Below are 26,136 nucleotides of genomic sequence, written 5' to 3' on the forward strand. Positions count from 1 at the left end.
TTTGCCATTTTAATTATGATGTATCTTGGTGTGGTTCTCTTTTGTTTCATCTTGTTTGGGACTCTCTGTGATTCCTGAACTTGTGTGTCTTTTTCCTTCACCAGGTTAAGGAAGATTTCAGTCATTATTTCTTCAAGTAGGCTCTTAATTCCTTGTTTTCTCTCTCTTCTCCATCTGGTACCCTGATGATGTGGGTGCTAGTACACTTGATATTGTCCCAGAGGTCCCTTAAGCTATCCTCATTTATTTTTTATTTTTTGGATTCTTCTGTCTTTTTGCTGCTCTGGGTGTTTTCTGCTATGTTGTCTTCCAAATTGCTGATTCGATTCTCTGGTACATCTAATTGCTGTTGATTCCTTCTAGCGTAGGCTTCACTTTAGTTATTGTATTCTTCATTTCTGGCTTTTTTTTTATGGTTTCTGTGCCCTTTTTTATGTTTAATGTCTCTTTAAATTCTCATTGAGTTCTTCCATTCCTCCCCTGAGTTTGTCAAGTATCCTTATGACCATCGTTTTGAACTCAGTATCTGGTAGGTTGCTTGCCTCAATTTTATTTAGTTCTTTTTGTGGGGATTTCTCTTGTTCTTTCTTTTGGGGCATGTTTCTTTGTCTCCCCATTTTGGCTGCCTCTTTGTAATTGTTTCTGTATATTAGGTATTTAGATCTGCTAGACCTCCCATTCTTGGTAGGGATAGCCTTACATAATAGGTGTCCTGTGGGGCTCAGTGGCACAGTCTCCCTGATTGCCTGAGCTGGGTGCTCCAGGAATGTCCATAATGGAGATTATGTGAACCCTCCTGTTGTAGCTGCTATTGGCCCGTCCATGGGCGGGGTTGACCCTTAGGCTTACTATGAGGATCCTGACCACAGTGTACAAACTGCTGTGCAGGGGCTGACCTCATGAATTGGAATTCCCCCCAGCAGGTTCTGGTGCCTGCCAATATCTTCCTTTGGGTGTGCCGCTTGTGAAGCTAATTGGGTTGTGCTCTGATGTTGAGGCTGAGTTCCATCACCAGGTGTGTTGGTTCTAGGTCCTCTTGGGAGGGACTTTGGTGCAGGTGCTGCCTGTTACCAGCCCTGGGCTACCTGTTTGGAACTCCAAAGCAATCCACAGTTTGTAGCCACCTCTGCTGGGCCTGGGCGTGTGTGGAAGGGCCCAAGCTGTGCAGCAAGGCTGGCTTCCAGCAGCACTGAGATTGGGGGTACGTCAGCGAAAGGCCCAAGGTACCCTGAGATCTGCCTCCACTTTCTGGCTTGCTGTTAGGCTAAGTTGCTGAAATGGTCTTTTGCAGTTTACAAGTTGCAGGAAGTAGCTTCCCACTGAGTCACCAGGTAGAGGTAGATTAATATTGATTCAAACTCAGCACAAGTGCTGTGACTGAGGCCATTCAGCCAAAGTCTCAGCATACACCAAGGCCAGCTGCAACTCACTGAGTGCCTGTAGACCTCTGTGGTTGGGTGGGGTCTTGGAGTCATCAGGGTGAGGACAGCAGAGTTCATCAGACACAAATAGACCAAGATTTGGCTGTGTGAAGAGAGGGCTCTCTGCACAGGAATGGTATTGCGGGTTGAGCATGGGAGGAAACATGCCTCTCACTGTAGTGCCACAGGACTATCTCTCCCTCCACAGGAGGCTTTCAAAAGAGTCTGCACCAAGGGTCCAAGCTGGCCACAGCCATCTGACTCCTCAGCAGGGTGAGAGCTCAGCAGGCCAGGGCCAGCAGGTGTTGGGATGATGGGGCTAGTGAATGTTTCATGGCGGGAGAAGCACTGGTCTGGCTAGGGGTGGGGGGAACTGGCCCCTGCCCCAGAGACACACAACTCGGTCTGTGATACCCCTAAGTTTACTATAAAGAGCCCTCCAAAAAAGTCTACACCATGGGCCCATGCAGGTGTCTCCTCCCTGAGGTATGAGCTCAGTAGGGCAGGGTGATAGGGAGTTGGGTTGGTGGAGCTAGTGCATTCCTCCAGGCTGATTCAATATGGAGGGGAGTGCTTGACCCAGGAAAGGTGGTGTTTGTGGGCGGTGTGAGAGAGGAACCCAGTACAGGCACCCAGACTGCTGCCTCTTCAGCTCTCCCCGGAGCCATGCAGCCCAGTTTGTTCTTACGAGACTCCAGTCTGCTCCAATCTGCCCTCTCTTTGCAGGAGCCCAGGGTGAGTGGCCGGGTATGAGAATTTGGCACTGGCCCTTTAACAGGGCACCTGGGTTTCTTGAAGACTCCTTTTCTCCCTGGCATACAGAATCCTTACTGATTTTTATGGCCAGGGGTGATGTGGGCTCCTCTTCTTGGCTCTGGTGCTTCCGGCTGCTGAGATTCCTTTGTAGGGTTGACATTCCATGCTGTTAGGAGTCTCAACCTTTGCAGCTGAGATATGTGGTTGCAGTGCCAGATCTTTTCATGTCTCTGTCCTTCCTACTAGTCTTGATTTGGCTTCTTTTGTAAATCATTGGTTATAAGACTTCTGTTCAGCTAGTCTTCAGTTGGTTATTCAGGTTCATTGTTCTGTAATTTATTTGTAATTACAGTTTGGACCTGGGAGGAGGTGAGTGTAACTTCCACCTCCCTCCACTGCCATATTGGATCTAACAATTACTTTAAATGCAAATAGATTAAATTCACTAATTAAAAGAGATAGGGTAGGTGAATGGATAAGGAAACAAGGCCCTTGCATATCCTGCCTACAAGAGGCTCACTTCAGATCAAAAGACACACAGACTGAAAGTAAAGGGATGGAAAATGATATTTCATAAAAATGGAAAGGAAAAGAAAAGCTGGGTAGCAATCCTCATACCAGAAAAAATAGACTTTAAAACAAAGGCTATTAACAAGAAACAAAGGACCCAGCAATTTCACTTTTGGGTATTAATTCAAAGAAACCCAAAACACTAAATTGAAAAGATATATGCATCCACAAGTCCATTGCAGCATCATTTACAATAGCCAAGATACAGAAGCAACGTGTGTCCAACAGTAGATGAATTGATAAAGAAGTGGTGCATATACGAGTATAAAATGGAATATGACTTAGTCATAAAAAAGAATGAAATCTTGCCCGTTGAAACAACATAGATGGACCTAGAGGGTACTGTGCTGAGTGAAATAAGACAAAGACAAGTGCCGTATGATTTCACTTATATGTGGAATCCAAAAAGCAATATAGACAAGCAAACCAATAGAAATTTTTGACAGTTGACAGATGGGAAGGGGTGGGGGATGGGTAAAAAACGTGAAGTGCCCTGGCCGTGTGGCTCAGTTAGTTGGAGTATCATCCCATAACAGAAAGTTTGTGGGTTCATTTTCTGGTCAGGGTTTATACCTAGGTTGTTGGTTTGAGTCCTGGTCCAGGCATGTACAGGAGGCAACCAATTGATGTTTCTCTCTTACATTGATCTTTCTCTCTCCCTTTCTCTCTCCCTCTGTCTCTAAAAACAATGAAAAAAATGTCCTTTGGTGAAGATTAAAAAAAAAAGGTGAAGGGATTAAGAAGCACAAATTGGTAGTTAAAGAATAGTTATAGGCATGAAAAATATAACAGGGAATATAGTCAGTAATACTGTAATAACTCTGTATGGTGCCATATGGGTACTAGTTTTATTGAGATGATCACTTCATAAGTTATATAAATGTCTACTCACTTGATTATACACCTGAAACTAATATAATATTGTATGTCAACTGTAATTGAAAAATTTAAAAAAATTTAATGAAAGAAAAAGAAGTCTTAGACGTAGAAAGAGTACTGGAAAGCAATATTAAGTTCTAGTCTTACATTATTTGAGTTATCTCCATTTCCCTAGTAGTAATGATACCAGAATTTCTTCTTTTTCATTGGAATTTTGAGGAATAATGTGTTGATGTATGTGAACAAAATCAGGAAAAAGTTTTTATGGAAGCAATATTGCATTCAGTAGATCATTTATAATTTAAGGGATGGTGATCAATATTAGTTATAATTGGCATAGGTTTAGAAACTTTATATAGCATTTAGAAGCTAACTTCATAGATTAATACAATTTCATTAATTTTGTTGGCATATTGAAACCTGTGTTCATAGAATGAAAGAGGAAATGTGCTAACATTGTTGATGATAAACTAAATTTGTTGAGTGCCTACTAAATGTGAAATATTATGCTAGTTACTTTGCATATGCTCTTTTATTTAATCCTCATAATAACCTCGTGGGGCAGATAGTAGTATTTTCTGTTTTATAGAAGATGAAATGAAAGCTTTAGAAGTTTGCTGTGATTTTACAGCTATTAAGTGATAGAGCTGGGAGTTAGATCTAAGTATTAAACCATTCCCTTTCATGTATACCTCACTATCAGGCAGTCAAAAGACTTGAAAGCAATATTATTCAGTACGATTCTCTTGAGGTTAAAATGAAGGAGGTATATTTTATAACACAGGTAGAAATACTTAGTCCTACTTTTATAAGCCTTAATGTCTGGAGGCATTATTCTCTAACTGAGACAAGAGTAACAGGGTGTTTATAAAAATATTACACTTTCTAACTGGAGGCCACCCTGGAGAGATAACTATTTTGCTAATCTTCTGTAGCTGAAGAACCCTAGGTTTCATTCTCTATACTTAGGAGGAGTTGATTCAGCACAAACCCTAGCCAGGAGAGACAGCTGCATTTGCCTTCTGAATGTACCTAGTGAAAGTATACCTTCTTGAACGTACACAGTATACTACAACAGAGACTGAAGAAATGAGAGTTATGAAAGATAGGATACTTAATGTATATTTTTAAATTGAGATAAAATTCACTATTTTAACTGTTTTGAAGTGTACAATACAGTTGTTTTTAGTATATTCTCAATGTTGTGCAACTTTCACCACTAATTCCGCACACAAAAAATTCATCCCCACAAAAAGAAACTCCCTACCCATCAGCAGTCACTCCCCATTCCCCTCGCCCTCTACCTCCTGGCAATTATTAAATCTATTTTCTGTCTCTAATTCTGGACATTTCATATAAGTGGAATCATATAATACGTGGCCAATTTCTATCTAGGTGGTAGCATGTACCAGTACTTCATTACTTTTTATAAGTGAATAATATTCCATATGGACCTATCATTTTGTTTATCCATTCATCAGTTGATGGATATTTGGATTGTTTTCATTTTTGGTGATTGTGAATAATGCTGTTACAAACATTATTTATGTACAAGTTCTTTTTAAAACAAATTTTTATTTTCTTGGTTATATATCTAGGAGTATAATTTCTTGGTCATATGGTATTCTATATTCAACATTTAGAAAAACTGTTTTCCAAAGCTGCGCACCAGTTTACATTCACAGCAGCAGTGTATGAAGGTTCCCATTTCTGCTGGACATTATTGTTATTGCTTGTCTTTTTTGCTTATAACCATCCTAATGGTAAGAAGTGGTAGCTCTTTATGGTTTAGATTTGTATTTCCATAATGACTAATATTGTTGAGCATCTTTTCATGTGCTTTCTGGCCATTAGCATATCTTCTTTGGAAAAATGTCCAGATCCCTTTGTCTCCTTAACTTTTTACTTCCTCTTTTTTCTTCCTTCCATTCACCAGGGACTACCTCTCTTCCTGGGCCCATTAACTTGGCTACTATAGTATCTAGCCTGACCTGAGTTTGAATATAGTGCTCAATAGTCTTATTAATTATTTGCTAATGCTCTAGTACATTTCCCACAACAACTATTCCAGATATTTTAGTTTTTCCTCAAGTTTTCAGTCTCATTCCAACCTACCTGTTCTTCATACGTAGTAACTTCACTTCCTTTTCTATTACACTGAGAAAATTGAAGGCATCAGATACAAGTTTGTGTATCTTTCTTCTTTCACATTCAACATTGTTCTTTTTTTTTTTTTTTGCATAGCCAAACATCTTTTATTTTTTATAACTGGAATACCAAAGACACAACCCAACTAGCTACAGAACTTCTAGATTTTTTTCTGTTTCTTTAACCAAACTAAACAAAGTTTTAAAAAGAAATGCCTGCAACAACAAAAGAATCCTAATCAAGCAAAGTTGACTTCACCACTTCTTATCTTTTCCTTATATTTATCCGAGTTCTCCAACTTTAATCCTTTTGTTCTTTTATCACCTTATCTTTCTTTTGCTTTTTTTAAATTTTATTTTTTTAATTAATTTATTTTTTCAAATACATTTGTCTCCGTCTTACCTCCACCAGCCCCCCTCCCCCCTCCCCCCCCTCCCCTCTTCTCCCTCCCTCAATCTTTCCCTACTTTGGCTTTGTCCATGAGTCCTTGCTATATGTTCCTTGACTTGCCCCTTCCCTTCCTTTTCCCCCCGCCCACCCGTCCCTCCTTCCTTCTTGTCTCTGTTGGTTTCTTTCTTTTTTTTTTTTTTTTCAGTTTGGCTGGTCTTCTTTTCCTGGCATCTTTGTTTTGTTGGTTAGGTTCCGCTTATAGGTGAGATCATATGGTATTTGTCTTTCACCCCCTGGCTTATTTTGCTTAGCATAATGCTCTCCAGTTCCATCCATGCTGTCACAAAGGGTAGTAGTTCTTTTTTTCTTTCTGCTGCGTAGTATTCCATTGTGTAAATGTACCATAATTTGTTGATCCAATCATCTACTACTGATGGGCATTTAGGCTGCTTCCAGCACTTGGCTATTGTAAATTGTGCTGCTATGAACATTGGGGTGCATAGATTCTTTTGAATTGGCGTTTTGAGATTCTTAGGGTATAGTCCCAGCAGGGGAATCACTGGATCAAAAGGCAGTTCCATTTTCAGCTTTTTGAGGAAATTCCACACTGCTTTCCACAGTGGCTGCACCAGTCTGCATTCCCACCAACAGTGTACTGGGGTTCCCTTTTCTCCACACCCTCGTCAGCACCTGTTGTTTGTTGATCTGTTTATGATGGCCATTCTGACTGGTGTGAGGTGGTACCTCATTGTGGTTTTGATCTGCATTTCTCTGATGGCTAGTGACACCAAGCATCCTTTCAAATGTCTCTGGGCCCTCTGTATCTCTTCCTTGGAAAAGCGTCTGCCCAGGTCCTTTGCCCATTTTTTGATTGGATCATTTGTCTTCTTGGAGTGGAGTCAAGTGAGTTCTTTATATATTTTGGAGATCAAGCCTCTATCTGATGTATCATTAGCAAATATATTTTCCCATACAGTTGGCTTCCTTTTAATTTTGCTGATGTTTTAATTTGCCATGCAGAAGCTTCTTATTTTGATGAGGTCCCACTTGTTTATTCTTTCCTTTATGTCCCTTGCTTTAGGAGACATATCAGTGAAAAAATTGCTGCGTGGGATATCTGAGAGTTTCCTGCCAATGTTCTCCTCTAGGACTTTTACAGTGTTGCGACTTATATTTAATTTAAATCTTTTATCCATCTTGAGTTTATTTTTGTGTATGGTGTCAGCTGAGGATCCAATTTCAATTTTTTGCATGTAGCTGTCCAGCTCTCCCAACAGCACTTGTTGAAGAGGCTATTATTGCTCCACTTTATGCTTCTGCCTGCTTTGTCAAATATTAGTTGCCCATATAGACCTGGGTTTATTTCTGGGCTTTCTATTCTGTTCCACTGGTCTATGGGTCTGTTCTTGTGCTGGTACCAGATTGTTTTGAGTATAGTAGCTTTGTAAAATAGTTTGATGTCAGGTATTGTGATCCCTCCTACTTTGTTTTTCTTTCTCAAAATTGCTGCAGCTATTTGGGGTCGTTTATGGTTCCATATAAATTTTTGAAATGTCTGTTCTATTTCTGTGAAATACGTCATTGATATTTTATTAGGGATTGCATTGAATCTGTAAATTGCTTTGGGTATTATGGACATTTTGATGATATTAATTCTTCCAATCCATGAGCATGGTATATGCTTCCATTTATTTGTGTCTTCCTTAATTTCTTTCTTCAATGTTGTATAGTTTTCTGCATACAGGTCTTTTACCTCTTTGGTTAAATTTATTCCTAGGTACTTTATTTTTCTTCTTGCTATATCAAATGGTATTCTTTTTCTGATTTCTTTTTCTTCTATTTCATTGCTGGTGTACAAAAATGCCTTTGATTTCTGAATATTGACTTTGTATCCCGCTGTTTTGCCAAATTCACTTATTAGGTTGAGGAGTTTTTTAGTGGAGTCTACAAGGGTTTTCTATGTACACTATCATGTCATCTGCAAATAATGATAGTTTTACTTCTTCCTCTCCTATTTGGATGCCTTTTATTTCTTTTTCTTGTCTGACCGTTGTGGCTAGGACTTCCAATACGATGTTGAATAGAAGCGGTGAAAGCAGACATCCTTGTCGTGTTCCCGATCTTAGTGGGAAAGCTTTCAGTTTTTGCCCATTGAGTATGATGTTGGCTGTAGGTTTTTCATATATGGCCTTTATCACATTGAGGAATGTCCCATTTATTCCCATTTTGCTGAGTGTTTTGATCATAAAAGGGTGCTGTACCTTATCGAATGCTTTTTCTGCATCTGTCGAGATGATCATGTGGTTTTTGCCTTTCCTTTTGTTTATGTGATGTATTACGTTTATTGACTTGCATATATTGAACCATCCCTGCATCCCTGGGATGAATCCCACTTGATCACGGTGGATAATCTTTTTAATGTATTGCTGGATGTGGTTTACCAATATTTAGCATCTTTGTTTATCAGTGAAATTGGCTTGTAGTTTTCTTTCTTTATAGGGTCTTTATCTGATTTTGGAATTAGGGTGATGCTGGCCTCATAAAAAGAGTCTGGGAGTCTTCCCTCCTCTTGGATTTTTTAGAATAGTCTGAGAAAGACAGGGGTTCGCTCTTCCTTAAATGTTTTGTAAAATTCTCCTGTGAAACCGTCCAGCCCAGGGCTTTTGTGTGCCGGGAGTTTCTTGATGACTGCTTCAATTTCTCCAGCTGTTATCGGTCTGTTCAAGCTTTCTGTTTCTTCCTCCTTCAGTGTTGGAAGATTATACTTTTCTAGAAATTTGTCCATTTCATCAAGGCTTTCAAATTTCTTGGCATATAATTGTTCATAGTAGTTTCTGACAATCCTTTGTATTTCTGTGGTATCAGTTGTTATTTCTCCTCTTTCATTTCTGATATTATTAATTTGGGTCCTCTCCTTTTTTTTCTTGACGAGTCTGCTTAAAGGCTTGTCGATTTTATTTATCTTTTCAAAGAACCAGCTCCTGGATTGGTTGATCCTTTGAATTGTTCTTTTTGTCTCTATGTCATTCAGTTCTGCTCTAATCTTGATTATTTCCTCTTTTGCTTTTAGAAAAATGAAAATGTGATCCTTCTTATTTCTAGAGCTAACACCTTTCCCCTTTGAGGGCCATTTCTCCTTTGAGGCCATTTCCTGCCATTCTTCTAGCCTCTTCCTTCCTCAATTCTCTGTTTTTTCCTTTTCCAGTATTTTCAACTCATTGACTCCTTTTCTTCTGTCTTAGATATGTACAAATCTCCTTAATTAAAAACCCTTCTGTCCCCTCTAGATACCTTTCTGTTTTTCACATTTTTATGGTCACACGTCTCTTTTGAGATATTATTACTAATTTATTTCCTTGTCTTCCAGTTTTCTTAAAGGCACTGGTATTCTGACTATCACTAATACATTCTAGAAAGTCTCTAGTAATTTGAATCTTCAAATTCAAAGACTTTTCTCAGTTCTCACTTTCTTTGATTTCAACTCCTTCTTTTAAAATTTCTCTATTCCTGGTAATGGTACCACAAGCTTATTTTCTTCAGATTAAAATCTCAATTATTGTAAACTCTTTCTCAGGTGTCAATATTTTGTCCTTTTACCATATCCTACCTATTCTTCCTTCACAAAGTCTTTTATCTGTCACCTTTTCTACTCCCACTGCAACATTAATGGAAAAATTCCTAAGTCCATGTCCTTCTCCCTATAATAACCTCTGAACTGATCTATTTCTAAGTATGCAAAATAACCAGTGGTGTCCTGGTAAACTGGCTTATTACTGAGGGGGGAAAAACACCTCTTGATATGTAGCATTTGCCGATTTCTGTGGTTGATTTTAAACTAGGAATGATTTAATAGCTGGTCCACAAAATTCCTCAGCATTTAACAACCAAATCTCAGCATACCATTGGTAATAACTTTCAGGGACACAGTAAGGCTGGTCTTTTATTTACATGTGCAGGCAGCTAGACAAGCTTGAGCAGAGCAAGGATGATGGGCCAGATTCAGAAGGTCAGCAAAGTGGAAAGCCCCAGGTGCGTAACAAGCAAAAATGGAAAAACAAGGACCTTGCCCCACCCAGGGTAACCTTTCCTCCCCTAGCATATCACTGGTCTTGCGGCTTAGACCTCTGACCTCTCATATCTCTGGTCATATGGTTCAGACCCTCCCTTTCCTCCTCTGGCATGTTGCTAGTCATGTGGGTTAGACCCGCTTAGAGGGGAAGTGAACAAAGGGGCCAGAGAATAGCCCTAAGCATTAAAACCCCCAAGACACTGAAGTTCTGATCTGCATCAATTATATCTAGGTCTCAGCCATGTTTCAGTTCCGGGCTCAGAAAAAACAGCAAAATCAGACAAGTGACATGGTGGCTGACATTAAGACCAGCTACATTGACTAAGGGCCCCCTGCCCTGGTACTGACCAGTCAGTAAAGACCATGACCTGAAAAGACACAGGTGGAAAGCTGATGAATATTCTATTGAGATCCTCCTCTGGGACCTTCCCTAAAAGCTCTTAGGATGGAGGACCCAGCTGCTCTCTAGAGCAAACCCACTCCTTTCCCCATGCACCCCTAGGGCATTTTCCTTGCCTCCTTTCTTTCTTCTAAGTTCCAAGGGCCGCTTCTCTTGCCTCTGCAACGTATTTCCTGAGCCCATTTCTTCTACAGCTCATGTCTTCTACCTCTGTGACTTGCTAAATAAACTTTTTCTTATAGTTGGAGTCTTGGCTTTGAATTCTTTCTTAGCCAGAACTCAAGTACCAAGGTTGCTGAACTGAGATCTAACTTCTGATGCCATTTCTGCTGCCAACACGTTATTATTGATAATCGTATATTTTCCTATTTTTTTCATATATGAGGGAGGACCTAAAAAAACCAGAATTATCTTCTGGAGGGTGGGCCCATTGTAGTATAGGCTTCCCCTGCTAGATGTATGTTCTGCGAATCCATCTGTATCTCTTGTACCAGCTGTGATTGTTGTGAGTGGCAGTGTTCAGCTTTGGTGAATTATTTTTGAAGACTTTTTCAGTGCCTTTGCCCATTTCATGATGGGTGATTTACGAGCACACCTGCCCACGCTCTGCTGAGTGTTCAAAAGTTTTTGATCAAAAAAACAGCATGATACCGTGCCCCAACCTTCCTAGTCACCTGATCTCGCCCTGAGTGACTTCTGTTTTGTTTCCCCGTGTAAAAAGAATTCTCAAAGGGAAATGTTTTGCTGATGTGGAAGAGGTCAAACAAAAAATGGGAGAAGCGTCTTATAATGCCTTTGCTTATAATGCTTATAATGCCTTATAGCATCAAAAATTGGTGAGTTCAAAAACTGTTTTTGAGCAGTGGAAAAAACGTCTCAATAGGGGTATTACATCAAATGGAGAGTATTTTGAAGGTGACTGAAGTTTAAATATGTAAGAATAAATACACAATTTTATAAATTCTGGGTTTTTGGGGTTCTCCTGTATGTTTTTATATTTTACATATGTAAAAAACAACTTTATTCGAGATATAATTCATATACTGTTATAATTCAATACCCATTTAAAATATACAACCAAGTGGTTTTTAGAATATTCACGGAGCTGTGCAACCATCATATTACCCATTTTAAAACATTTTCATCACCCCAGAGAGAAACCCTGTACCCGTCAGTAGTCATTCCTCCTCAACCCTCCCAGTCCAATGTAAACACTAATCTACTTTCTGTCTAAAATTTACCTATTCTGGACATTACATATAAATGGAATCATATAAATGGTCTTTTGTGGCTGGCTTCTTTCAATTAGCATAGTGTTTTCCATGTTGTAGCATGCATTAGTACTGCATTCCTTTTTATGGCTGAATATCATCTGTTTCTTGAGGTATTACGTATAGAATAGTGCATAAACCTTAATAGTACAGCTCAGCAAATGTTTACATGTGTAATCACCAGTACTCCCAGAAGGCTTTCTCATGTCCTCTGCTAGTTAGTATCCTCTTTTCCCAAATTTTCTCTTTGTCCTCTGACTTCTATTTTTTATTAGCTTTGTTTGTTTTTGAACTTCATATAGATGAAATCATAGAATATGTATTTTTTTGTGAATAGCATATACTTGTAGTGATTCTTTGCATGCTAACTTCTAGAGGGTAAATTGCTCTCTCTATGCTAGGAAAATCACAAATAATGTCAGAAAATTGCACATTTGGGTCCTTGGTCTATTCTTACCTCTTTTTAAAAATGTTTTTAAAAGGATAAAATGCATCTAAAAATGCATGTTTTTGCTTATTTTATAGCTTTAGTATATTTTAAACTAAACTTATATAAGTGATTTTAAAAAGAAAACTTTTAATTTTAAAACAATTTTAAAAATCTATCCTTATCTGAAAACAGGACAAAACAATGTCTTCCTGGCTTCTGGATTTAGCCCAATCAGGATATGACCTGTTTAGAATTTAAAATTCTAAGGGATCACTGCAGCCTGATAGAAATTAAAGGGGTTGTAAGGGAATATTATGAAAGTGTTCATAATTTTGACAATTTAGGTGAAATAGACAAATTCCTAGAAAGAGACAAATTATCAAAACTGATCCAAAATGAAGTAGAAAATGTAAATAGACTTATCCCAAATAAAAAAAAAAACTTGAATTAGTTTTTAAAAGTCTTCCTGCAAAGACAAGTCCAGACCTAGATGCCTTCATTGGTGAATGCTATTAAACATTTAAGGAAGAAAAAATATCAATCTTATACAAATACTCTCAGGATATAGTGGAGAAGAGAACACTTACTAACCTACCTTATAAGGCCAGATATCAAAGCTAGGAAAAACAGCACAAGAAATTATAGTTCAAAATCCCTCACAAACTTAAGACACAAATTTCTTAATATATTAACAAATTGAATTTAGGAGCATATAAAATGATTTATTAGAATATGACCAAGAGGGTTTTCACTCAGATATTCAAGGTTGGTTTAACATATTAAAATAATTATTTTAATACACCATAATTAATAAAAGGCAAAACCAAAATCCAGCACCTGTTTATTATAAGAACTCTCAACAAACTGCAAAGAGAAGGGAGCTTTTTCAATCTGATAAAGTGCATCTACAAAAAACTTGCAGATAACAAAATACTTAATGGTGAAAGATTGCCTCAGACTGGGAAGAAGGCAAGAATATTTGTCCTTCCCAGTTCTATTCGACATTGGACTAGAGGTTCCAACTAGTGCAAGAAGGGACAACGAAAAGAAATTAAAGTAATCAAGTTTGGAAAGGAATAAGAAAAGTTGTCTTTATTCACAGACGACATCCTCTCATATGTAGAGGGTCCTAAGGAATCTACCAAACTGCTAAATTAATCATTGAGTTCGACAAAGTCATAGGCCATAAGATCAATATACGAGAACTGAAATTACACACACAGACACACACACACTAGCAAGGAACAATCCAAAAATAAAATTAAGAAAACAGTTGCAGTCACAATAGCATCAAATAGAATAAAATATAGGAATAAAGTTAACAAAAACTCTTGAATAAAGCTTTCCTTTTTAAAGGAAAGACCATACCTGCCTTATTTCAGCTTTGCCTCTAAGTAATTGCATATAATTGATATAACTTCTCTGAATTTTGTTTTCCTCATCTTTAAATTGAGGATACCAAACTATTGTACTACTTGCTTCGCAGGGCTGTTATGAACATTAGAACATACTTACAGTGCAAAGACTTACACAGTGGTAATTGTACTCAGTAAAGTGTACAGGAGCTGTGTGTCTTTCTAGCCCCTTAGTTGAAGCAATTTGAAATGCACTTATGAATGTTGGCAATTTAGACACATAGAACAGGGTTGGCTAGTTCTGCTATGCATAGAGGAGCCTCCATTCTGCACCCAGTTAGTTGGGATTGTTCCCAGCCACCTTGCTCAGTCTTTATCCTGAAATCACCAGCAAGACATTTATTTTTGAGACCGAGTACCCATTTGGTAAAAGGTTGCCACTTTGACTTGACATTTGGGAATTTCTTTTTCTTCTTCTTTGTGTTATGAATTTCTAGGAGGAATTTTAGTCACTGCATACTGACTAAAATCAATATTGTTCTTTAATGCTGTCATATTTTGAGTATTTCAGTTTGTACCATTGAATTTAACTTTTCCCTCCTTCACTTTCCTCTTTTAAGGGCTTACGGCAGCCAGCTCCTTTTTCTGATGAAATTGAAGTAGACTTTAGTAAACCCTATGTCAGGGTAACTATGGAAGAAGCCAGCAGAGGAACTCCTTGTAAGTAAATGCCCAGTTATTTTGTTGTTTTGCTATTACTGGTTTTTAGCATTTAGTTGTATTTATCAAATATATACCTACTTTTTCTATTCTTCCCTCAGTTTACCTATAAAGGCTAGTTGCGAAAAGGGGGATAAGTTTCTTCTATCTCCCTTGCTGTTCTTTTAGGACGATAACTATACACCATAAAATTTCATTTTTTTCCTTATTATTATGATGCACTTGTTTCCCAGGATGTTGTTGCAGCTTTAAGATATGTAGTACACACTTGCTTCCTGGGCTGTTGTCATAGTTATGAGTTATAGCGGAGCAGAGACAATAAGATATTAGCCTGAGCTGGATTTTAATCTTGTCTATTTTTATAAAGGTCCAAATAATATGTCAGGCCATCTGTCACATTTTTAATAACCTTCAGAATTGCTCCCCAAATCTGCCTATCAGTGAGTACTCTAGCTATGATGCTGGGGTTTTTGTTTTTTTTTAAAGGCTTTATTTATTTATTTCCAGAGAGAGGGGAAGGGAGGGAGAAAGAGAGGGAGAGAAGCATCAATGTGTGGTTGCCTCTTGCGCACCCTCAATTGGAGACCAGGCCTGCGACCCAGGTGGGAGCCCTGACTGGGAATTGAACCAATGACCCTTTGGCTCACAGGCTGGCACTCAATCCACTGAGCCACACCAGCCAGGGCTTTTATTTTATTTGATGATGTTGATCATAGAGGACAAAAAAAAATCCTAACTTTGGAGATGCTCATCATTTAACTTTATCTTTATTAATATTATACTTTTCCTGTTTTTTTAAGACATTATTATCAAAGGTCATACTCTTTATTTGTGTCCTTAGTTTACACAATATATGTAATCTAGATACTCTTGTTTCGGGCAATTGGTTTTAGGGGTCATCCTAAATTGGAACTTCCATGAACACTTAGAGAGACAGAGTCTTATAGGCAGCTGTCCTTACTTCCTAATAAATTCTTCAATTCTCTTTTTTTTTTAATTCTTTTTTATTTCTTCCAGTTACTCTGGTAAGTATTTTGTCTACTGTGTAAACATAGGTCTGGATTCAAACCCAGGCAAGCACTAGGGAATAAGAATTGGTTATAGCCACAAATCTTTTTTTTTAAACTATATTTTATTGATTATGCTATTACAGTTGTCCCATTTTTTTTATCCCCTTTATCCCCCTCTGCCCAATACCCACCCCTCCCTCCACCATTCCCTCGACCACCCTTAGTTCATGTTCATGGGTCGTACATATATGTTCTTTGGCTTCTCCATTTCCTGTACTAGTCTTAACCTCCCCCTGTCTATTTTGTGCCTACCAACTATGCTGCTTATTCCCTGTACCTCTTCCCGCATTCTCCCCAATCCCCCTCCCTGCTGATAACCCTCCATGTGATCTCCTTTTCTATGTTTCTGTTCCTGTTCTAGTTGTTTGCTCAGTTTGTTTTTGTTTTTAGGTTCAGTTGTTGATAGTTGTGAGTTTGTTGTCATTTTACTGTTCATAGTTTTGATCTTCTTTTTATTAGACAACTCCCTTTAACATTTCATATAATAAGGGCTTGGTGATGATGAACTTCTTTAACTTGACCTTATCTGAGCAGCACTGTATTTGCCCTTCCATTCAAAATAATAGCTTTGCTGGATGGAGTAATCTTGGATGTAGGTCCTTGATTTTCATGACTTTGAATACTTCTTCCAGCCCCTTCTTGCCTGTAAGTTTTCTTTTGAGAAATCAGCTGATAGTCTTATGGGATCTCCTTTGTAAGTAACTCTTCCTGCTTTTAAGATTCTCTCCTTATCTTTAATCTTGAGTAATTTAATTATATGTCTTCGTGTGTTCCTCTTTGGGTCCAACTTCTTTCCGAATCTCTGAGCTTCCTGGATCTCCTGGAAGTCTATTTCCTTCACCAGACTGGGGAAGTTCCCCGTTATTTTTTTAAATGCTTTCAATTTCTTGCTCTTCCTCTTCTGCTTCTTGCACCCCTATGATTCAGATGTTGGAACATTTAAAGTTGTCCCAGAGGTTCCTAACTCTCTCTTTATTTTTCTGAATTCTTATTTCTTCATTCTGTTCTGGTTGAGGAATAGTAAAATACAAATAGAAATGGATACTGGGCAATGTTAAGCCAGGGATCCCCAAACCCCTGGACTATATCTTGACTATACGGCGTAGAGTTTTTTGGGTTCTCAAAATCCTAGAGAATGTTTTCCTTTGAAAAAGTTTTATACATGTTGATTACAACCCTTCTGATACATGATGCAATGTTTTGGGTTTGGCTCCTCTTGCTGGAGTAATAGGCAAAGCTACTGGTGCAGGTAAAATGACAACATGATAAAAGAGGCTATATGTAACAGGGTGTAATGGTGGCAGGTCAAATTTCAAAATGCCACCAACGTGTTCAAGGGTCACATTCAGATGTGATAGTAGAGTCTGTTGAAGGCAAGAACTGCTCATGCACTCTCTGATGACACACATTCAGAATACAGTACCTGTCTCAGAGCCAATCATGTTAACTATGGTACCCAGCTTGTTGCTACTATACCCATACCACTTGTGATACATAAAATGTATATGTGTGTAGATATACTTTTGACAAGTTTAGAAGCTCATATAATTAACAAGCACTAACCAATAAATGTAATTTTATTTTTTAAAAGATTTTATTTATTTTTAGAGGGAAGGGAAAGGAGGAAGAAAGAGAGGGAGAGAAACTTCAATGTGTGGTTGCCTCTTGCATGCCCCCCTCTGGAAACCTGGCCCGGCAACCCATGCATGTGCCCTGACTGGGAAAAGAACCAGTGACCCTCTGATTCGCAGGCTGGCGCTCAACCCACTGAGCCACACCAGCCAGGGCAGAAATCTAATTTAAAAAAATTTTAGAGTAATGTAAATTTACAGGTAGTTTATTTTTGAGATAATATACTTTATATTCTCTTTATTATATACATGAAGGAATTAGGGTCCATAGAAACTTAGAACTAAAGGCTCCTCTACAGTAAAACAAGTAATTAGTGATAGAATTGAAGCTAAAACCTAAGTTTTTCCATCTTTGTGTTCTTTTCACCATGGAGTGATGCAGCTCTTCATAGACATTAGTTATTAGCAATAGAAGACCATCGACCAATTGATTGTGTTTTAGGTTGTATAGATAGTCACGGAATAGCCTATAAAGTTGGCCAGTCTAATTCTGTCTCCAGTGTTTCTCCTATATCTCGTTATGTCTGTTCAGTTTGATATTAAATAGCCAATACTCTGGTTTCTCTTCAGATCATATAAATCTTTTGCCTTTTAAATAGCCAAATAACTGACTAAATTCATGCCAGTGCTGGACAATGGATAAACCAGTAATAAATCTACATACACATACCATGGTGATTTTTAAACAAAAATTGGTACAAAGGAGCATTCCCCCCTCCGCTCCCAGGTTTTCACTCAGGAGGTTAAGGGAGTACAAGAGGGAAGTTTGTATAGTCTAGGAGAAAACTCACTACCCAGAAGAAAAAAAACCAACAAATATGTCTTGAGAGATGAGGTTATCTCTTTCGAAAGATGAAAAAAAAAAATCAGTGATGTGTTCTCTTAGAGAAAGGAAGAAAAAGCAGAATCTGAAGGGCACTGAAAATCTCTTAGGGACAAAATGTTTTGGTGATAGGTATTTGAGAGACTATATCAAAAGAGACATTAAATTGAAACCCAGGTCTGTTTGGCCTAAAGAACACCTAGTGACTTAGCCAAGCAGTAGTGCAGGACTGTAATTTATAATCCATATCAGAACCATTTAGAGAGTGAAAGGGTTTGCTCTTAATAATATACTGAGACAACAGATGTAAATCATAGGGATGGTACAATTATCCTGGCCAATAAGCACTTGGTGAAAGAATGGATAACTTGTGTTTTCTCCTTAGATTTTCTAGTTTAACAGTGGCCCCTTCTGGCCGTTTGGTTAACATACCAGCCTGGATTCATAAAAGACATGGGGTAAAGTCAGAGGGAGCTGAGAAGTTGGGAGGCTGGGGAAACACTGCAGAGGGCAAGAAGCACATCTGGGGTTGGTCTGAGAAAAGGATTCAGCGGTGATGTGGCCTGATATGGGATGATCAGTTACTGGCAAACAGCATTCTATGCCATTTCCAGTCTCAGGAAACCTCACTTTACCCTTGGTGTACACTAATGGCAGACACAAAAACAAACAAACAAAATTACTCTTAATTTTTGTATTCTATCCTTTATCTTTTAGGATCAAATAAAGTGAGATCATAGCCACTCTGGACTTGTTTGGGAAAGATGGAAGTATGTTAGTTACTTTATGGTCATTATTTCTAGGATGTAGATGAGAGATTATACTACCCTGGTTTGGTTTTGTTTTGCTTTGTTTTATAGCTGAGGAAACTGAGGCTTAAAGAGGTTAAAAGTACAGAGGAAAGAGGATAGTTGGCAAGCGTGAGCTATAACCTTTCTGACTTTTTAGTCCATCATTTTATTTTTCAGTTTTTCATTGTCTTGGTACATGTATTTTATTTAAACATTTTATTTCCTATATTATAAAATTAATTCATTCCCATGCCTAATATTCATAAAGTACAAAAAGGTGTATAGAGTGAAATGCCTTCCTTTCACCACTGTCTAACAACTGCCCAGTATCCCTTTTATGGGCAAAAGTTTTACCAATTTCTTGTGGGTATCCTCAGCAAATAGTATATATATTCTCCCACTCTTTTGATGGGTGTATCATGGTATAGTCAATGTTCTATTGAAATTTAGGTTGTTTCTAAACTTTTGCTATTACAAACAATGCTGCAGTGAATAACATATATTTTTGCAAATATACCTGTGGGATAAATTCCTAGAATTGGAATAGTTGGGCCAAAGTGTATAAGCATTTGTCATTTGACTTTTGATGAGATAGTGCCTAATTGCCCATCGTAAATTGTATCAGTTTATATCAGCAAAGTATGATTTCTCAGTTTAAAAGCTACTTGCTTATGGATAAAGTGATCTGGAAATAAAAGTCCATAAGCTTCCTGAGAACCAGTTTCCTCCCCCTTGATTCATTTTCTTGATTCGCAGGACAGGAGAGAGAGGTATCTTATTCCCACTTTCAGTGTGGCATGGTCTGATAAGACTCTGGCCTTTTTTCCCAGAGTGATGTATGTGCTCCTAACTCTTTCTGCTGCTGTAGTGAAAAAGCTTTTTCTTTCTTCACATAGTGGGAACATGTTACTGGGACTCAATAGATTTATCATTTGAAGCATGATGAACCATTGTATCAATTTCATTCTCAGTGTATTTATTTGGATTTGGAATTAGTCTTGTGCCCCAAGAGATCATTTCCTGGCTTTTCTTTCATAGTCCACTACCATGAAAAATAAATGGACAGTCGGCTGTTTTCTCACTAATGGAGGGGAGGAAAACCTCTAATATAAAGTCCTAAAATATTTATGTTCAATTTTTAAATCTTATATAAATAGTATATCACTCTCTGCTGAGAAAGTATAACATCATGCGCTCTATCAAGGAGAAATGCGTGGCCCTGACTGGTGTGGCTCAGTTGGTTGAGCATCATTCAGCAAAGTGAAAGTTCACCAGTTCAGTTCCTGGTCATGGCACATGCCTGAGTTGCAGGCCTGTTTCCCGGTTGGAGCATGTGAGAGGCAACTGATTGATGTTTCTCTCACACATCAGTGTTTCTCTCCTTCTTTTTCTCCCTCCTTTACCTTCTCTCTAAAAATAAATAAAATCTTTTTTTAAAAAAGGGAGGAGTGCTTGAAGGAATTCCACCTGTTATCCCAGAGCAGGTATTGAGGGTGAATCTGGGACTGAGAAGCAATAAATTGATAACTAGTACTTACCTTCCTTCTTTCTTAATCTCTCCTTTCAGAATCACTCCTTACTCTCTGGGCAATAGTAGGGAGGTTTATTTTCAAAGCAAAGCATTAGTCATTAGTATTCAAGGCAGCTTGAAAATGAGAGAGCAACCAGCCAGATTATAGTATAACTATATTCTGTTTTTATGTAACTGAAGTTTAAACATAAGCTTAAGGGGAAGATTTTGAAGTTTTGGATTTATCTGTAGTATAACTCTTCCCTTTCACTTCTAAACTAACTTTAAGAAAAAGCAATCATGAAGTCCAATTACCTGAGCAGTTTGGTACCACCACTCTAACAAAGAGAGTTCATGGATATAACATCAGAAGAGTCTTTGTAGCCAACAGTGTCTGTGATGTCATTCCTCACAATCCCCAAATTAATGTGACTAACCAGAGAACACCTTGAGAGAGGGATATGCAAGGATGGAGCCGTCACACAGCACCATTTCCAATTTGCCAAATATGAGATATTGAATCAGTGTAATTTTGTGAAAAATTTTCTTTTGGATTTAGGTGAGCGACCTGTAAGAGTTTATGCAGATGGAATATTTGACTTATTTCATTCTGGTCATGCCCGGGCTCTGATGCAAGCAAAGAACCTTTTCCCTAATACATACCTCATTGTGGGAGGTAAGAAAACATCTTTTATCTTTATAACCTGAGTGTATTGGCTCTTGTTTTGGCTTTTAAGTGAGGGATATAGTACGGCCTCTCTAAAACATGCTATATAAAACCTGGAGAGAGAAGTTCTAAGCTCACTGACCTTAAATGTCAGGGTTTATCTTATTGTTTCTAGCTGAGTGTCTGCAGTCATGGGAGACTCCTCTTACCCATTTAAGAATGACGTTTTCTCTGGATTTCAGTGTATCATTTTGAATCAGCTGAACTACAGAATTCAGCTTCACAAATATTATGTGATCCAGTCCAGTCTTATAAAAATATCCTACGAAAACATTTTTTAAAACTTAATTGACGCACTAATGCACAGTAGGTTTATTTCAAAGGCAAAGAGGTTAGTCCTGTTGGAGCCTCTCTTCACCAAAGTGTGAACATATTATTTAGTGAGTGTTGCTTCTGAAGGTGTTTTTTTGGATTAGAAAAAGTATTGTTACCTGGACCGCATGACCTCTAGAAGATTTTTCCCTGGGTGGGGAGAAAGGTTACAGTCCCACGGAATGGGAGAGGTTGGTGACTGAGGAGTGGTTAAGCATAGAGGGCTTTGACTAACAACCTTCTGATATGATGAACTCAGTTTGCAGCGATGAGCTAACACACAACTTCAAAGGCTTCACAGTGATGAATGAAAATGAGCGCTACGATGCAGTGCAGCACTGCCGCTATGTGGATGAGGTGGTGAGGAATGCCCCCTGGACCCTGACTCCAGAGTTCCTGGCAGAACACCGGGTAAGAAACGGAGCACATGTCCCCATTCCCTGTTCCAGAATTCTTTCAACTCTCAGGGCTTTTGGTAGTTGGTAGTTTTCCATTAGCCTTACTTTACTTCTACCTTCTATGTAAATTTCATATAGAGGAGATGACAGTGATGTTACTACTAATAATAGTCATCCCTGACATTTGGGGTTTTATGGTTCATAAACACTTTTACATTTATTGTATTTTCATTTATTCCCCATAACAATCCTGTGAGTGATTATTATTTCCATTTTATATATGAGAACAAGGCCAGAGAGACCAAATAACCTGGTCCAGATTACACCGTAGCAGGTAGAAACTGAATGTGTCAGTTAGGTTACCCCCGACCCCCAACCACCACACACTGTAGGCATCCCTCCTCGTAGCATACCAGTCTCTCCCCCCCCCCCCAGGTGACTATAAGGATACATTTATTAAAGCTGGGGACAGTAAAATGAGGAAGGGTTTAGTATAGTAGAATCAACAGGAGAGCCTAGGCTGGGTCACCTTAACTCACTGGGAAGTGAGAAAAGAGGGGACCTTGGGACGGGTCAGGGGATAGACCTGGGACAAGCTGCCAGCCGCCCTTTGCCTTGGAGTTTAGGAAACATGTGCCTGTGGGGAAAGAAGTGGGAGAGGAAGAAAGGAAAGGGAATGGCGCGGACTGCTCCCCAGTGGGAGAGTGCGCACACTGGGACCCGTCTCTCTGGAGTATACATAGCCCAGCCATGCTCTCAAGTTCACATTCCAGGAAATCAGACAGATAAACATAGACTTCTCTTGCATTGACTTAAATTTAGTTTCAGGGCTTTGATTTTGGATTAGAAGTTGTGTGCAATCAGAAATGAGGGAGAATCCTCACTTTTGCTCGGTGAGTTGGTATAATAAAGGCCCTTACCTCCTTTTAACTCTCCCACATTAAAGCAATGGGTTATCTGTAAAGGTAGGTATAAAAGAAGAGAGGGATTTATCAGGTCAGGTTGGAGGCCCTCAAGCTTGAGGAACCAGCAAGCATATCATGAGTTTTCTAGAGGGGTGTATGGGAGGTTTCATTGAACAGGAAGGAACAGAGTTAGCAAAAGTGCTTCAAAAGCAATACTTTGGAAGTGTAGGTCTGAACCCAAAGGATATTCGTTATAACTATTTAGGATTAGACACACCTTTTACAGTTCTCTAGCTTTTCTGTGCCAACATTTAGCAGCCAGTGTTAACAAAGGAAGTGAGCAGGGTTATTCTTAGTAACACAGGCAGGCAAGCCCAGGCAGAAGAGGTTAGAGGACCTTATAATTTTGTTTTTCTTGTTAGCAGTGTATCCTGAAGCACAAGTCTTGCTTGCCCACCCATGTTTCATTTTGCTGCCTATGGATCCCTGACAAGTTGTTTATGGGTAACTGAGACGTTAGCTGAGAGTCCCTGGCACAGTCCTGATGAGTCTGCTTAACACTGCAGTGGCTTCTGGGAGTCGGTTATGGTGGTATTAGCAATTATGTTCGCAAAGGGTATAAAACTTATTCAGGAAGGAGTAAATAAGTGAGGTTTAGCATACTTCCCAGAAATATTATTGATCTCAGTGCCAGTCGTCTCTTCATTGCTACAAGAGGTATTGACGCTAGTAAAACGGTAGATCCTGTGACCTAAAGGTCTTTTGTGGATTTGGATTGTGCATTTCTCGGGCGTATAGATGTACCTATTCAAGTTAAAGGGTCCCTTTTGGTTGCCATTTTTATATTCCCATTCATCTCCTAGACTGAGAGAAGAACCAATTGACAAAGAAGTGACTTCTTCTTTCCTCAGCTCCCCCTACTAACTAGCACACTCAGCCCAATTTTCCAAGCAAAGTGACTGCTATGCAGTGTGAAGGTAGCACCTCCAGTAGACCAGGAAAAGTAGCTAAAAACAAGAAACTTGCTGACTTCATATTTATGATCTGTAAATAATTACGTCGAGTGGCTTGTGAATGAAGTGTGCAATGTACGAGCAAAGCAAAGAGAGATAAAGAGAAAATGCCCGTTTGACGACTGGTCTCTCCTTTTTGTCCTTTTTCTGGGCCTGAGTATGTACTGGTTCTTTCTGAATGGCCAGTATGGTGGGTTTTAAGTGGTTCCTTATTTTCAGATTGATTTTGTAGCCCATGATGACATCCCTTATTCCTCTGCTGGAAGCGATGATGTTTATAAGCACATCAAGGAAGCAGGTGAGTAAGTTGATGTGTATTCTCAATTTATGAGTGAGTCTCAGGGGCAGTGACAGATTTGTCCACATCACTACAGAGAAAAGTTTATACATTGAGAAAGTCAACATCCACTTTGGGTCACACTTTGGGTAAAAGGTTAAGGTGAGCTAGCATTGAGATCCAGCAATTCTCAGTCTAAACGTCTACTATTGATATCTCTTTTAATTTCAGGAAAGCTTTCTCTAACCCCATATTTTTCTTAATATTAAGGCCACATAGCTCCTCCTTTCCTTAACCCCTGTTCTTTGATTCATTTCCCCTTCTATATGTCAGTATTTTCAGACTTCCCTTAATAATAGCAGATTCTGCTTTTTAAGGAAAGGAAAGGAATGTTGTTCCCAGTTTCCATTTAGTCCTACTGCCTGAGCTAACCAGGATGTTACAGTGTTTATATGTGTTTTGGGGTTAGGCATGTTTGCTCCAACACAGAGGACAGAAGGTATCTCCACATCAGACATCATCACCCGAATTGTCCGGGACTATGATGTATATGCCAGACGGAACCTACAGAGGGGCTACACGGCAAAGGAGCTCAATGTCAGCTTTATCAACGTGAGTTCCAACCTCATCCCAGAGTTCCCTGGCCCCATAAGAAACACGTTGCCTACCACTTCATCTGAGCTGAACTTGCTTTTCAGTTTGCTATAGTTATCTCCCCCAAAAGCTCAATGAATCCTCTTTGAAGATAATGCTATGCTAAGCTCTTTACAAAGAGAATGAAACAGGCATTTTCTGCCTTTATGGTCTAGTATCAACACATTGATATATTAAAATAGTGGTTCTTAGCCTTTTTATTTCTTGTTTTAGATTTGATGGTCTTTTGAAAATCTGTTTAAAGCTGTGGATCCCTCCCTGTATGGATAGCAACACACACTTTGCATATAGTTTCTAGGGACATGTGGACCTAACTTTTAAAATTTGATTTATGAAAGCAAATTTTTCTTTAGGTAAACATTGCCCTTTAGCAACAAACTGCTACATATTTTGTATACAAATTGTACCTCTATAAAGTTTATTTTAAAAGAAGCTGCTAACTGTATCTTCTATATTAGTAGGTTACCATGCTTCCTTGCCTGTTCCTCACTGTGAATGATGAATAGGTGAAATGTTTTCATCCGATTATGATTTATCTATGCAGATAAATCCTAGCTGTTGTTAATTGCCAACTACATAACTTTTATCTATTCTCAGGTGTTTAAAATTTTTAAACACGTTTTCTTGTCCCTTTATGATTGGGAAATTATGAGAATACTTTTCATTTGACTAAAGACTCCCCACCCTAACCCCCATCCCCAGAGAAGTCCCATCATTTTCCCTTATCTTTAGGAAAGTTTGTAGAACCAAAGAGTATCATCTTTATTTTGTGAAAGAACAAACAGACTTCCAAATACTAAAAATAACTTTTAAAATCAGAGACTAAGCAAGTGATAGAGGAGAAAAAATCCAATACAATAAATGAAATAAGTAAAAGACCTACTACTTCCACTTTCAACCTATTATAATTGGCTTATTCTTGACAATATTGTTTAGTGATCTTGTCACTCCCTTCACATCTCTGTCTAAAATGGGGTTTGGGTAATGTTTGGCATGTTTATGTTCTAAATTCATATTTTGTTTTTGAAAATGTGACTTCATTTGGTTACATACATGTTACTAAACATATTTAGTTTAGTCAGGGCTTCCGAGATGTTAGAAATATCACACTTTTATATAAGATGACTATCCAGAGCACCTCCTCTCTGTTATTATGCTAGAGAAGTGTGGGATAGATTAAGCAAAGTGAAAATGTAAAGACTAAACAGTGTCAATAGAGTGCTGAACCATGTTTCTTTGCCCTCTTTGGTATGAAAGGTCAGGGTGGGTATTATTTCTCAGAACAGTTCTTTCTTTACCTAGGAGAAGAAATACCACTTGCAGGAACGGGTTGACAAAGTAAAGAAGAAAGTGAAAGATGTGGAAGAAAAGTCAAAAGAATTTGTTCAGAAGGTAGAGGAAAAAAGCATTGACCTCATTCAGAAATGGGAGGAGAAATCCCGAGAATTCATTGGAAATTTCCTGGAAATGTTTGGTCCAGAAGGAGCACTGGTATGTTCTTTCCTGCTGGATAATTTAGGGAAATTCAGGGAATTCTCATGCTGTGTGAAAGAATTATAGCATCCTTGAGCAGAAAGGGACACGGGCATTCAGAAGTTATCCAGCCTGTTCCCCTG

The 26,136-nt window shown here is 38.6% G+C and overlaps 1 protein-coding gene across 5 annotated transcripts in view; it reads left to right on the plus strand.

Moving 5' to 3' along the window:
- Positions 1 to 26,136, plus strand: part of PCYT1A (phosphate cytidylyltransferase 1A, choline) — a 74,006-nt gene that overhangs the window by 43,200 nt on the left and 4,670 nt on the right. For all 5 annotated transcript variants that reach the window (XM_054575140.1, XM_054575141.1, XM_054575145.1 and 2 more), the window contains 6 exons: positions 14,310 to 14,409; positions 20,794 to 20,910; positions 21,533 to 21,684; positions 23,809 to 23,887; positions 24,336 to 24,478; positions 25,823 to 26,011. In XM_054575140.1, the coding sequence (XP_054431115.1) occupies positions 14,310 to 14,409; positions 20,794 to 20,910; positions 21,533 to 21,684; positions 23,809 to 23,887; positions 24,336 to 24,478; positions 25,823 to 26,011 (780 nt within the window). The remainder of the gene's footprint in view (positions 1 to 14,309; positions 14,410 to 20,793; positions 20,911 to 21,532; positions 21,685 to 23,808; positions 23,888 to 24,335; positions 24,479 to 25,822; positions 26,012 to 26,136) is intronic.

The sequence above is a fragment of the Pteronotus mesoamericanus genome, unplaced genomic scaffold (genome assembly GCF_021234165.1).
Source record: "Pteronotus mesoamericanus isolate MK-2021 breed Mesoamerican mustached bat unplaced genomic scaffold, CSHL_Meso_final contig_27, whole genome shotgun sequence".
In the NCBI taxonomy this organism is placed as follows: domain Eukaryota; kingdom Metazoa; phylum Chordata; class Mammalia; order Chiroptera; family Mormoopidae; genus Pteronotus; species Pteronotus mesoamericanus.